The 13449-nt window shown below is 38.3% G+C and overlaps 1 protein-coding gene across 3 annotated transcripts in view; it reads right to left on the reverse strand.

Annotated features, from left to right (window-relative positions):
- Positions 1-2306: 2306 nt before the first annotated feature.
- LOC131194558 (cytochrome b5 reductase 4) overlaps positions 2307-13449 on the reverse strand; it is a 37838-nt gene continuing 26695 nt past the window's right edge. Inside the window, exons 10-15 of one of the 3 annotated variants that reach the window (XM_058175703.1) lie at positions 10363-10503; positions 9076-9228; positions 8657-8807; positions 5954-6040; positions 4189-4353; positions 2307-3427 (exon numbers count right to left, since the gene is read on the reverse strand). In XM_058175703.1, the coding sequence (XP_058031686.1) occupies positions 3373-3427; positions 4189-4353; positions 5954-6040; positions 8657-8807; positions 9076-9228; positions 10363-10503 (752 nt within the window). In that variant the 3' untranslated portion in view covers positions 2307-3372. The remainder of the gene's footprint in view (positions 3428-4188; positions 4354-5953; positions 6041-8656; positions 8808-9075; positions 9229-10362; positions 10504-13449) is intronic. The other 2 variants (XM_058175699.1, XM_058175689.1) reach the window with 2 other exon arrangements.

Consider the following 13449-nt stretch of genomic DNA (forward strand, 5'->3'; position numbering starts at 1 on the left):
ATACTCTTCAAAGGAGAAAAAAGGTTTATGTTGGGAATGATACAGTGATAATATAAGTTGATGCTGGGGATGAAATGCAAGATTCCAGCTATTTGGAAATACTGTCAGCAAGGCACAAACACAAAGTTATTATTCTCATCTTGTTCCTAATTCTCAGAATCAACCTAAGACAGGTTGTTCCTGAATGTAAAGGGTTATTTTGGTTATTATTTCAGGCAACCACACTCATGTTCATGAACTTATCTAATGCCTTTCTACAGCTTTTGTGTGTTATCACAATATTGTGTGGCAGTTAAATTCAACAGTTAAGATGTATAAAAAGTATATCTTCATTAAATACCTTCTGTATTAAATTTAGCTATATTCTCTAAACTGTTTATAATATTACAATAAAAAATGTCCTAGTCATTGATGCCCACCGCATTGCTATTTTAAATTGTCAAGTAATAACACAAACCTTTTTTTTTGCATTTGCTTTAATGTAAGTATTACTGTGAATGAGTAAAATTCTACAACTATCCCTGGATGTCCCGTTTTTTGTATCCCAAACCTTTGTATCCAATTACAGTTTTCTCAAAAATAAGGTCTAAGAATTCCCCTTTTAGATAAGGAGAGCTCCATTTTAAGTTAATGGGGCCACACACGTTTTAAAGATATTGCTAATCTTTTTTGCACTCAACCTCTCCTAACTTGAAAATACATAGCAATTTTTTCCCTTAATTTTCTATTACATTTTTGTGTATACATCCTGTTTGACTGTAATGTTTTTTCCCATCTGGAGCAAACCGTTAAGTTTCTTAAAACGTGTCTTTGTTTCTCTCAAGTCAAAGAGTATTAATGTGTTTAACTATTACCATTTTCTATCAGTGATAAGGGTGAGATATTGTGGGGACCATTTTTGCCCCCTTTTCTTTCTTTTTCTTTTCCCCCTTGTATCTCACACTCCCTTTCCTTTTTCCCTCCCTTAATTTCCTATTTTCTTTTCTTCTTTGTATTGTATATAATTTTTAAAAAATGATATTGTGGGGACCATTTTGTTACACTCATTGCTAGTTGAGGAGAGAGGTTCCTAAACTTTTTGCCATCACACCACCCTTTAGTGCAGGGCTGGGCAATTAATTTTCCCAAAGAGACACCTGAGAAACTGGGGCAGTTGTGGAGGGCCGAACAAATAGCCTGAAATTAATTCTGCTGTCAATGCCCATGTACTGAGGGACGAGGGATCGTGGCCTCATTTTAACCCAGCTGCTGCTCTTCTGTCGCAGATGAAGAAAAAAATGTCTCTCACCAGCTGACTGAACAGCGCACTCAGCTGCTTCTCCTGCCTCCCGTGGCATGCTTATTTACATTTTATCTTACTTCCAATTGACCTCATGTGGTCCAGACGGGTATCCAAAGGGCCACAACTTCTCTAGAAATCCAAACTCCCAAATGAATACAAATGAAAAATGAGCACGATACACTGAACCTTTGAGAAAGCTGAATTTATTATAACAATGCAGCTAAAAGGTGCTTCACACTTTCTCTGGATTCTGTTTGCACCTCCCCAAGCGAGGTTCACCTCAAAGTTTGGGAAACCTTGGACATTATAGCTGGGGTTAACCTCATACTGAACTGCAACAATGGTTAGAAAATACGATTGGACTTTGATAACCTATATATGAAGCTAGAGGGACGCGGTGGCTCAGTGGCTAAGACTCTGAGCTTGTCGATCGGAAGGTCGGCAGTTCAGTGGTTTGAATCCCTAGTGCCGCGTAACAGGGTGAGCTCCTGTTACTTGTCCCAGCTTCTGCCAACCTAGCAGTTCGAAAGCACGTAAAAAAATGCAAGTAGAAAAATAGAGACCACCTTTGGTGGGAAGGTAACAGCGTTCCTTGCGCCTTTGGCGTTTAGTCATGCCAGCCACATGACCACTGAGACGTCTTCGGACAGCACTGGCTCTTCGGCTTTGAAATGGATATGAGCACCGCCCCCTAAGTCTGAAAGCACCTATCTGCAAGGGGAACCTTTACCTTATATGAAGCTAATTCTTTATTTTGTAATTTGTTCAGCACTCTTAATCTTGTAAGAGCCTTTTCATATTAATATATTTTCTCTGACAATAGAAAAGACACCAAATATTTTAGTATAATCTGAAAAAACTTTGAATTTTCTTCCTTTTTCAGTCAAGGAAGCTACAGCGACTTGAAACATATTCCAGGTTTCTCCCACCAGAGAGGAAGGGAACAATTTGGAGGAAGTGGGATCTCAAGGGGAAAGAAGAACCTTGATATGGAATTCAGTAAAAACTGGTTCCCTCTGAGAAATATAGCTACAGATTCATTGTGGTACAGGCATACATTTGCCAATCTTACTGTTGCTAAGTTTTATTACTAGATATTTTCAATTTTTTAATTATAGCATTAGAATCGATATTTTATTGACCCTGTTATACATTTTTCCATACTTTGATACAAAGCAATCTTAAATATATTTCAGAAAAGAAGGCCAATGTCATCCAGATGTTAAATTAGAAGCAAGATATTGTAGGTTCGTGTCCAATTTCAGTCATTTGCAGAGTGGTGGTTGTGGAAAAATCGAAGAGGGAAATATTGTACACATTGCCTTAAGCTCCTAGAGAAAAGGAGGATATAAATCTAACAAACAAACAATAATAGAGTTTCCTGATCATGATTTCCAGAGCGAACTATTTTAAAATAAGTTCTTCAATTTTTCTCTAGAAGATTGAAGACTACCTAGTGTCAGAAAGTCATCCTTCCAGAATATGGGATGTCAAACAATTCTTAATCTCCTAAAGTCAATACAGAAGACTGAAATAATACAAATATTTCTTTTTAATGTAACATTTCCTCGCTTTATTAGTCTTATACAAAAAGTAATTCATTATATAAAATTTATGTATTGTGAATAAGAACACAAAGCTAACATTTGTAACGCTAGAGCTTCATATTAATAGGATTATATTGTAATCAATCTTTTTCCTGAGTTAACCACTTTATATGTACTTTTCTAATATATTGCCAGTAAGGAGTTTTACAGTAACAAAATTATAACTTAAGAAAAGGTATCTGGTGCTTATCAGTGCAAAGGAATGCTACTAAACCTTCCTCGATGGAGGTTAGAGTTCATTCTGCTCCTTGCATATAAAATGAGCTAATTTATCTAAAATATTTCAGTTCACATTGTAGCAAAGATAAATATAATTACAAATAAGCAGAATATAAAATTATTTCTTGACCAAGAATACAGAATTCAAGTACTTATATTAAAATGAATATTATTCATGCATAATATCTTCTTGCTGAACTTCGAATGAAAGTAATAAATAGGATGATGAAATACATGTACAGGAGTTCCAATATTCTCTTTTTGTTATGTGGTAAAACAATGTATGTCGTTACCCGAATGTCCAAGAGTTTGCAAAAACCTGAAACGAAATGTATTAAATGGAAAATTAACCCCAATCTAGTTTGTGTGAAAAAAGTAATGTAAAAGTCTGTTTTTATTTCTTTACAAGCTGTAAGATTATTAAAAGTATACTCTGGCAGCCATGCCAATTCTTAAGGTATGGAATGAGGAAGAGAAAATTCATTTGTCACATTTACTATAATAATTTTGTTTAAAGTTTTTATTTGACCTGTTTCACAATTGAAAACTAAATCAAAATTCAATAGGAACTATAAATGTAGTTCTTTTAAAAACACAGTCTTTGACTAGAACTCTATTCTGAGTCATATATTAATTTAGTGGTGCCAAGTATTATTGAAAATTGGTTCAAAATAGATCCCTTGAATATTAGCCTTAATTACTGATTCATACTGATAAATGTAAATATAAATCAATCTGGCCAATCAAAGCAAGGGTTTTATGTGGCAAAAGATGGCTTGTCCAATGAACCATGGCTTAAGCAACAGCAATTAACAAAAGTACTCTGGTATGGATGTTACATACTTACAAAACCCGAGTTAAAATACCCATAAAATACAATTGAACCCACAATGAGTCAAACAGGAGCTTAAGCAAATGGTGGCATAAATTTGTCCATTTATTTAATGTACTCTTCCCTACTTATGCTCAAAACATTTCACATAAAGCATGAGAGTGAATGTTTCAAGTGTTTAAAATATGCAATGTACAAAATATGCAGTTGAACAGCATTTATTTATATCCTGTTCCCATTTCACTTACTGTATTCCTTGTTCCATAAATGGCAATGGGCCACAAATGCATATAAGTATTTTAGACTCATGTTTACTTCTTTTCACAAATTCAGAAAGTAGAGAGAGGGAGATTTTTCCTTGTTTGCCTGGCCATTCTTTCTTTGGCTCCGAGAGAACAAACTGAATGTCAAACCTGAGAAACAGTAATTAAAGACACCAATGCTTAAAATTCACATTTCAAATGCTTAGAAATCCCTATGCCAATTCATGCAGAACAAACAGGTAGTTCTCCATTAGCAATTGCCTTGCACAGTGACCATCAGCAATTAAGATGGCGATGAAAAAGTACTACCAATCCTCATATTTAGGACTTTCACAGGTCCATAAAGCCAAATAAATGCTGAAGTAAGACCATAAGCACTTAGAGCAACTTTAATGACCAAGTTGCCAGTACCAATTGTGGTTGCTAAATGAGGATTAGCTCTACTTCCAGTAAGAGAGTGAATCAGCATACTTATCCTTTATATCCTTAATATAAAGTTCTGCTTTATATTCTACACTACTGGCACAATAATGCAACAAGTTGGATCCAGAGTTGACCTTCCATCGGCCTAAGGGGCTGAGATCACTACTAAAAGGCAAATAGTTTTTCTTCTCACACTGCTACATTGTTCTACAGAGTCTGTAATTTGAAGGAGATTTTTAGGGACATCAAAAAGACTAATGAACAGGAGGAAATTACATCCTATTCTCTTCCTTGTCCCAAAAGTGTTTTTTCAAGAGGAAAAGAAGCTTCTTGGATGAGAAGCAAAACATCTTCAAAGAAAAACAAGAAAGTCCAGTTGCCTCTTGAAAAAGCACCTTTGGGACAACCATGACCTGGATGACTGAGAATCTCCATAGACATTTATTCTCTTCCTTGAGCTAATCAGAGTGACTGACTTGTCACAAAAGGTCAGGATGCCCATTGAAAAGTTGATTATTAAAATAATGGCTAGGACAGCCATTTATTTGAAGTATTAACCATTTTCAAATATTCTAGCAGTCTACTTTTAGAATATACTATGGAAGTAATGAACTTTGCTCTCAAGTAACAGGTTCTACTGTTAAGTTTTATATAGACATTCAGTTCTTAGGAGCATAAAGTAGAACCTGGTACTTTTGCATACCTGAGAGGGTAATCATCCGCTCTTATTAGCCTTACCCTCACCCAACATTGGCAATTCACTTATTTAGCTCAGTGTATATATAGACAATCCCAGAATACCATAGCTATTAGCTAGCATATGTGTTATATTGTATCTAGGCTTATATACATATCAGCATATATAAAATAACCTTGTGGTGAGATGGGTGGCAAACAAATTTAATAAATGAATAAAAATATTGTATGTTAAGAGATATCAAAAAGACATAGAATGTGGTCACAAAGTTCAGGAACAATAAAAACAATTACGATTGTGCCTCCATATCTAGAGCGCAGGGCATGGAACAATAAATTTTGATAGTAGAACAAAATACCAAGAGAGGCAGAATCCTCCCATCATTGTCCAAGGTGGATGGCCATTTAACATGAATGCTTTAATTGGATTTCTGAATGGGGCAGGAGCTCAGATTTGGAAATCTAAGTGGTCCCCTTCCAACTCCACTGATTCTTCCCCAAAAGAAGTCCCTGCTTAAATGTTGGGCACATTCTTATATTGTGAACAGCAGATAGAGCTTCAATGTATCAGGATTTTTTAAAAAAAATACAAAATCAATGTATACATCAGTTTCTGGAAACTATAAATTACCTCGTGTCCTTAAGGGCTAACTGCTCCAGCTGACTTTTCCAAAGTATATCATCTTCTGTTTTGTTGAAGAACATCATTTTTACTGCCCTTAAGAGGATATTTCAATATTTAACATTCCGTTTTTAAAAACAAACAGTATTCTTTGAAAAACACAAGCCTGAAAACCTTAGTAAGAATTCCCAACATGCCTTTAGCTAATCTACTTATTCAACTCTAGAAGGAGGTCTGAAACACACAAAAATAGCAAGGTGTGATGGTTCCAGCTTTCTGCTTGCCTCTTCTTAGCCCTTATGCCCATTTGAACAATACAACACCCTGTATAAATGGTACTTTGGGAGAACAACTGAGTCCCTTATAAACTTACTGAGAAAAAGGGACCCCCCATCTATCCATTGGGATAATCCTTCCCATCCCACTCTTTCTTGAAGGGAGAGAGAACATATTAATCCTTCTCAACTGTTTTCTTATTTCATGGGGTTTGTAACTACATATTATATAGCCTTTTAAAAATAGAAGTAACTATCATTTTTCATTATTCATCCAATATTGTTAAATATGGGAAGCCCATATTTAAGAAAGTAGGGGCCAGATTTAGTCCAGAGTTATAAGGAGTCAACAAAGGCAATGAAATTAGGTGAAAGTCATTTCATGTTTTTATTTCAGCAATTTTATTGCCTTAAAGAACAGGAATCTCATGGCCTCTAGGCCAAGGGCTAATATGCTTTTATGACGTTTTTGATGTGATTTTCAGCTATGCCAGGAAAGTTGCTATTCTAGCCAAACAACATTAGAGATGGCATAGATACAAAAATAATTTCTTTAGACTACAATCATTGTGTCACTAAGAGGGAAGGAAGGAAGGAAGGAAGGAAGGAAGGAAGGAAGGAAGGAAGGGAGGGAGGGAGGAAGGAAGGAAGGAAGGAAGGAAGGAAGGAAGGAAGGAAGGAAGGAAGGAAGGAAGGAAGGAAGGAAGGAAGGAAGGAAGGAAGGAAGGAAGGGCATTTTTCCCAGATGCCCTCAAGGGGGCACTGCTAGATAAAGTATTAGATTCCCAAGAAAAAGTATGTGAAAGTCAATGTGATCAGCACAAGATTTATTAAAGGGAAGCATTTAGCAATAGTAATAGTAACAGAGTTGGAAGGGATCTTGTTTTGTGACCCAGGCCCAAGTAGGTAGTAGGAAACTCAGTCAGTGAAAAAACAAACGAACTTTATTCGAACAACTAATAATTACTTTATTCCCAGTGTAGTTCAACTAAATTAAAGCAAATTCCTCCCAACACAAATTCCTCAGCCCTATAGCAAACCTCGGTCCAATTAGACAAACTGGCAAAGGCCTTTCTTGGCAAATGTTCAGAAGTCATAAGTACAAGAAGACGAAGCTACCAATGTTGTTTTCCGGAAAAGCCCAAACCCCGCTGCTGGCTGTTTTAAGCCTTATGAGAGGGCCCAATCATCTCTTGGCCCTACTCCCGAGTCGTCCTCTTGAGCTGCTCTTGCCTTCTGGCAGCTCTTCTCATGCGTGCATTAGGAACAGGCTCCTCCTGTTCCTCTGCCTCACTACTGTCAGTCTCTGGAGGCTCTGGAGTCCGCACCACATTCCCTGATGGCCCTGGCCCCACCTCACCTTCATTGTCCGACTCTGTTACCAGCTCCACAGGCTGTTGGCGGACCACAACACCTTGGAGGTCATCTAATCCAACCCCCTGCTCATGAAGGAGACCTGTACTAGGGATTCAAACTGCTAACCTTTCTGATAGACAAGCTCAGTGTCTTAGCCACTGAGCCACCTAGTCAGGCCATATAGGCAATGTTCCCTATGACAAACAACAGGAAAGTATGTTGACTTCTGCCAAGGCACAGCCCTGCCAAGGCACTGGTTTGTGGAGTTTTATAACCATAAAACAAGTTGAGTGATAAGTTGACACTTTATTAGCAAAATGCCTTGCCTATTAGCTTTTCAGTGGCTCAGCATCTGGCATTATCCGTATGTGCATTCCCAGATACAGTCTGTGTCATGCTGTGCCACTCGCTATTTATTGCATGCAATGGCTAAACATGGTGGTTCAGGCACACAAATAGTAAAATAAAAACACAATAGGTTGTAATAGGCTGAAGTTACACTTTGCATTCCGTGTAAAGGATTTTGTCTTTACAAGGAATTTAAAAGATCTTGTTGGAGAGGCAGCTAATGCTGTTGTAATGCTGTTGTAATGATATGTGGCAATGACCTTGGGAAACAGGAGGACTAGCTACAGATCAAACAATTGGCATGTACCATGTTTCCCCGAAAATAATACCCTGTCTTATATTTTTTTGAACCCTGAAATAAGCGCTTGGCCTTATTTTCGGGGAGGTCTTATTATTTTGGGACACCTGGAGCAAGACAGGGCTCCTCTTGCTATCTTACCTGATTTCCAGCTCTGTTTCCCTAACCCTGTCCACAGGAAATGATGGGGACCGGCTGCGCATGCAGTTTAATATTTTCGTGGAGGGCTTATTTTCGGGGGAGGGCTTATTTTTTGGGGAGGGCTTATTTTGGGGGAAACACGGTAAAAGTATATGCTGGCAATTATTATTATGAAGTTGGTCACTCAGCAGTTATCTGAACAGTGTCGTTTATTTGAAGCAATAAAAAGAAAAAGCATTGAATGCCCCAAATGAAGAGGAAACTTTTATGGTAGGTCTTAGAACAGAAAGATACCTGAGGGTAGCACTATTACTCAAAGCATAATTGAGCACTTTAACCATTGGTGTGAATCCGGTGCCTCCTGCCAATAAAATCAAATCTTCTACATCTTCCAGTTGTGATTTTTTAAAAATACCTTCAGGATTACTCAAAGAAATATAGTCTCCTGTTAAAAAATGCAATAGGACAAATATAGTACAATAAAATGTTAAAGGATTAGAAAATCATGATAGTTGTATCTGTGATAGATACAAGTTAGCATCATTGCAGGTAATTCTACAGAAAATAATGGAACAAATGAAATTGGGCAATTTGCAGTCTGCACAATACCATTCTTTTAAAAAACGCATAATATATTTTGAAAATATTTTAAAAAGAAAACAATAATAGATTTTTAAGATGCTCCGAAAGAGGAAGAAAAACGTGTGTCTTACCTATTTGCAAAGTGTCAAGCACCGGTGTAAAAAGTCCTCCAGGATAAATTTTAATCATAAAAAATATTTGTGCCTTGTAATTGGAAGAGGGGATTTTGAATGGTGATACCAAGCAAGATAATACTGGTGTGTAAGGCTTGACTATCTCTGTACCTAAAGAAAAACAGTGCAAAAAAAAAATCCATAATAATAAGCATTAAATATTACAAACAGCTTTAGGGCAAGAAGGTATAAATATTAAGAACAAACCAGAGGTGCTATTCAGCAGGTCCTGACAGTTTCTGGAGAACCGGTAGCAGAAATTTTGAGTAGTTTAGAGAAACAGCAAATACCACCTCTGGCTGGCCCCAGAGTGGGGTCGGAATGGAGATTTTGCAATATCCTTCCCCTAGGAGTGGGGAGGGAATGGGGATTCCCACCAAGCCACACCACGCCCACCAAGCCACCCCCACAGAACCGGTAGTTTAAAAATTTGAATTCCGCCACTGGAACAAATATATTAATATCTGGGTGAATAATGAAAAACATATACTAAGTATGGCACTCATGAATAATTTATTTCTAAATAAGCCAAACATCAATGCATGATCATGCTACAAATTATCTCCTAAATGTTATATTGTTTTGTTTCATTAGAATATTTCTTCTATCACATTTACTGTCAATCTGTTTGGATATCATTTGTCTCTACTCTTCCTATCCAATCCATGTTATTACTTTTGGCCAAGGAGTGTCAGTAGTGGGGTCCCATAGGAGACCCATTTATACCATGCCGAAGATCAACACCAAGTATCTAAAATATATATATTAAATGTGTCCAAATCATCAGATTGCAGAACATACCTTATAAATACTGCATTATTATCAAATAGAAGAGAAAATAACCCCTGTTGTATGATATAATGTATAGATATATGTTTTTCCCTTAGTAAAAGAATGAACTGCATTCCTTTTTTTTTTTTTTTTTGCATTTATATCCTGCCCTTCTCCGAAGACTCAGGGCGGCTTACACTATGTCAAGCAATAGTCTTCATCCATTTGTATACTATATACAAAGTCAACTTATTGCCCCCCAACAATCTGGGTCCTCATTTTACCTACCTTATAAAGGATGGAAGGCTGAGTCAACCTTGGGCCTGGTGGGACTTGAACCTGCAATATTGCAAGCAGTTGCTGTTAATAATAGGCTGCATTAGCCTGTTGCACCACCAGAGGCCCTTTTTCCTTGAAAATCAGAATTAAGACCAATAAATTCTAGAAGCAAGGTAAGATTTTCACCCCCATTACCTGTAATTGTTTGTTTGAGGTAAAGATGGTGTCCCACTGGCACTTGGAGATGAGTTCCTGGTGGTAACTCTACACAGAACAGTCTAGTATCATGACTAACATTTGTCTTTGACAATAGCTTGCATTTCCTGTAATACAAACCTTAGAAACACAGAAACCAAAGAATTAACTATATTCACTTTGCTCAAGTATTAACACTGTTAATGTTTATGCTTCAAATACATTTAAAATCTTTGTTCTGTTCAGGAATTTCAGAAAGAAATTTCTCAGTGACCTGAACACTCTTTACAAGCTTTCAAATATTAAAATATTCAAATGTTAATTTCAAAATATTAACATTTATATTTACTATATGTATGTATGTATGTATGTATGTATGTATGTATGTATGTATGTATGTATGTATGTATATGTTTATTATATATATTGAATATATTTAAATATATTCAAATTCTTGAAATATATATTCAAAGTACATTTCTAGCCAAAAAGTCTGGTCCACATATTCAAGTCTTATAGTTAAAACAAATCTATTATTATTATTGTTATTATTATTAATTACAGACACAATGATGCAAATATACATCATTACAAACTGATGTTATGCTAGTATAGCAAATAAGAGCCACTTTTTCTCCGAGTGACAAACAAAACTGTCACAATGAGACACACAATGGTCTAATCCTCATTTATGTTGCTTTTTCATCCAGCCTCTCCTGAAAATTTATTCGGAAATATATGTATCAAGCTACTGATAATCAATCAATGCTTCAATAAAAGCAAGGATGAACAGAAGATAAACAGAAATTCAAGCACAATCAGGGGACTATCACTATTCATTTTGTTTTAGAAGCACTTGTTTATATCCTCAGAGTTAAGACTATTCGTCAATATCAAAGACACTCTCTCTTTCCTAATTCTATCATTCTGCTTCTGGCCAAAGCAAAACCACAAGTTCAACAGACATCCTGCTTTATTAATGGACCTGTTATTATCTAAACGGCCTACAGTTGCTTGGAGGCACTGAGGTTCTCAGCTACACGGTGTACACAAGGCACTGAGGTTCTGTACACAGTGTACACAAATTGTACAATTCCACCAAAGAACATCTTCCAAAACTGCAATATCGTATGTATTGATTCAGATTCTGCAGACAGAGGCTAGGTCAAAGCCAAATATGGAAGGATATCAGGGGATGATCTTAATGCAGCTGCGCGGGTAATAGTGGGAGCAACTCGTTGCTCCCATGTAACACCACTCCTGCGCAGTCTGCACTGGCTTCCTGTGGTCTTCCGGGTGCGCTTTAAGATTTTGGTCACCACCTTTAAAGCGCTCCATGGCTTAGGACCCGGGTACTTACGGGACCGCCTGCTGTTACCGTTTGCCTCCCGCCGACCCGTACGCTCTCACAGAGAGGGCCTTCTCAGGGTGCCGTCCGCCAAACAATGTCGGCTGGTGGCCCCCAGGAGTAGGGCCTTCTCTGTGGGAGCTCCCACGCTCTGGAATGAGCTTCCCCCTGGTTTACGTCAAGTACCTGATCTTCGGACCTTTCGCCGTGAGCTGAAAACGCACTTATTTATTCAAGCGGGACTGGCTTAAAATTTTATTGGGTTAAAATTTTATTGGGTTATTTATATTTTAATATTTTAATTCGTTTTAAATTTGGCCATTTTATAATATGCTTGTTTTAATTTCTTTTAATATTGATATTGTGATTTTTTACTTGGCTGTACACCGCCCTGAGTCCTTCGGGAGAAGGGCGGTATAGAAATTGAATAAAATAAATAAATAAATAAATAAATTGTAATTAAGATGCAGTAATAGAACCTGAAAAGCCTGCCCAAGACTTATTCTGTCCCATCTAATACTAGAGGGGGGGTAGAGGTCGGCCGCGAGGTGCCTCACTTGTGGGGTGCCGCAGGGGTCGATTCTCTCGCCCCTTCTGTTCAACATCTACATGAAGCCGTTGGGTGAGATCATCAGTGGCTTTGGGGTGAGATACCAGCTGTACGCTGATGATACTCAGCTGTACTTTTCCACCCCGGGCCACCCCAACGAAGCTGTTGAAGTGCTGTCCCGGTGTTTGGAAGCCGTACGGGTCTGGATGGGGAGAAACAGGCTCAAGCTTAATCCCTCCAAGACGGAGTGGCTGTGGATGCCGGCACCCCGATTCAGTCAGCTGCAGCCACGGCTGACTGTTGGAGGCGAGTTACTGGCCCCAAAGGATAGGGCGCGCAACTTAGGTGTTCTCCTGGATGAACGGCTGTCATTTGAAGATCATTTGATGGCCGTCTCCAGGAGGGCCTTCCACCAGGTTTGCCTGGTTCGGCAGTTGCACCCCTTCCTTGATCAGGATGCCTTGTGCACAGTCACTCATGTGCTCGTTACCTCTCGCTTGGATTATTGTAATGCTCTCTACATGGGGCTCCCCTTGAGGTGCACCCGGAGACTGCAGTTGGTCCAGAATGCAGCTGCGCGGGTGATAGAGGGAGCTCCGCGTAGCTCCCGTGTAACACCGCTCCTGCGCAGACTGCACTGGCTGCCTGTGGCCTTTCGGGTGCACTTTAAGGTTTTGGTTACAACCTTTAAAGCGCTCCATGGCTTAGGGCCTGGGTACTTATGGGACCGCCTGCTGTTACCTTATGCCTCCCACCGACCCGTGCGCTCTCACAGAGAGGGACTTCTCAGGGTGCCGTCCGCCAAGCAATGTCGGCTGGCGGCCCCCCGGGGGAGATCTTTCTCTGGGGGGGCTCCCTCCCTCTGGAACGTACTTCCCGGGTTTCGCCAAATACCTGACCTTCGGACCTTTCGCCGTGAGCTGAAAACGCACTTATTTATTCAAGCGGGACTGGCTTAAAATTTTATTGGGTTAAAATTTTATTTTTATTGGTTTTAAATTTATTATTAATTTTAATGGGGTTTTTAGTTATATGTGGCCATTTATAATAAGTTTTTTAATTAGTATTTTAAACTGTATATTTTGTACTGTTTGTTTTTTATCTTGGCTGTACACCGCCCTGAGTCCTTCGGGAGAAGGGCGGTATAAAAATTGAATAAATAATAATAAATAATAATAATAATAAACAC

The sequence above is a fragment of the Ahaetulla prasina genome, chromosome 1 (assembly GCF_028640845.1).
Source record: "Ahaetulla prasina isolate Xishuangbanna chromosome 1, ASM2864084v1, whole genome shotgun sequence".
Classification (NCBI taxonomy): Eukaryota; Metazoa; Chordata; class Lepidosauria; order Squamata; family Colubridae; genus Ahaetulla; species Ahaetulla prasina.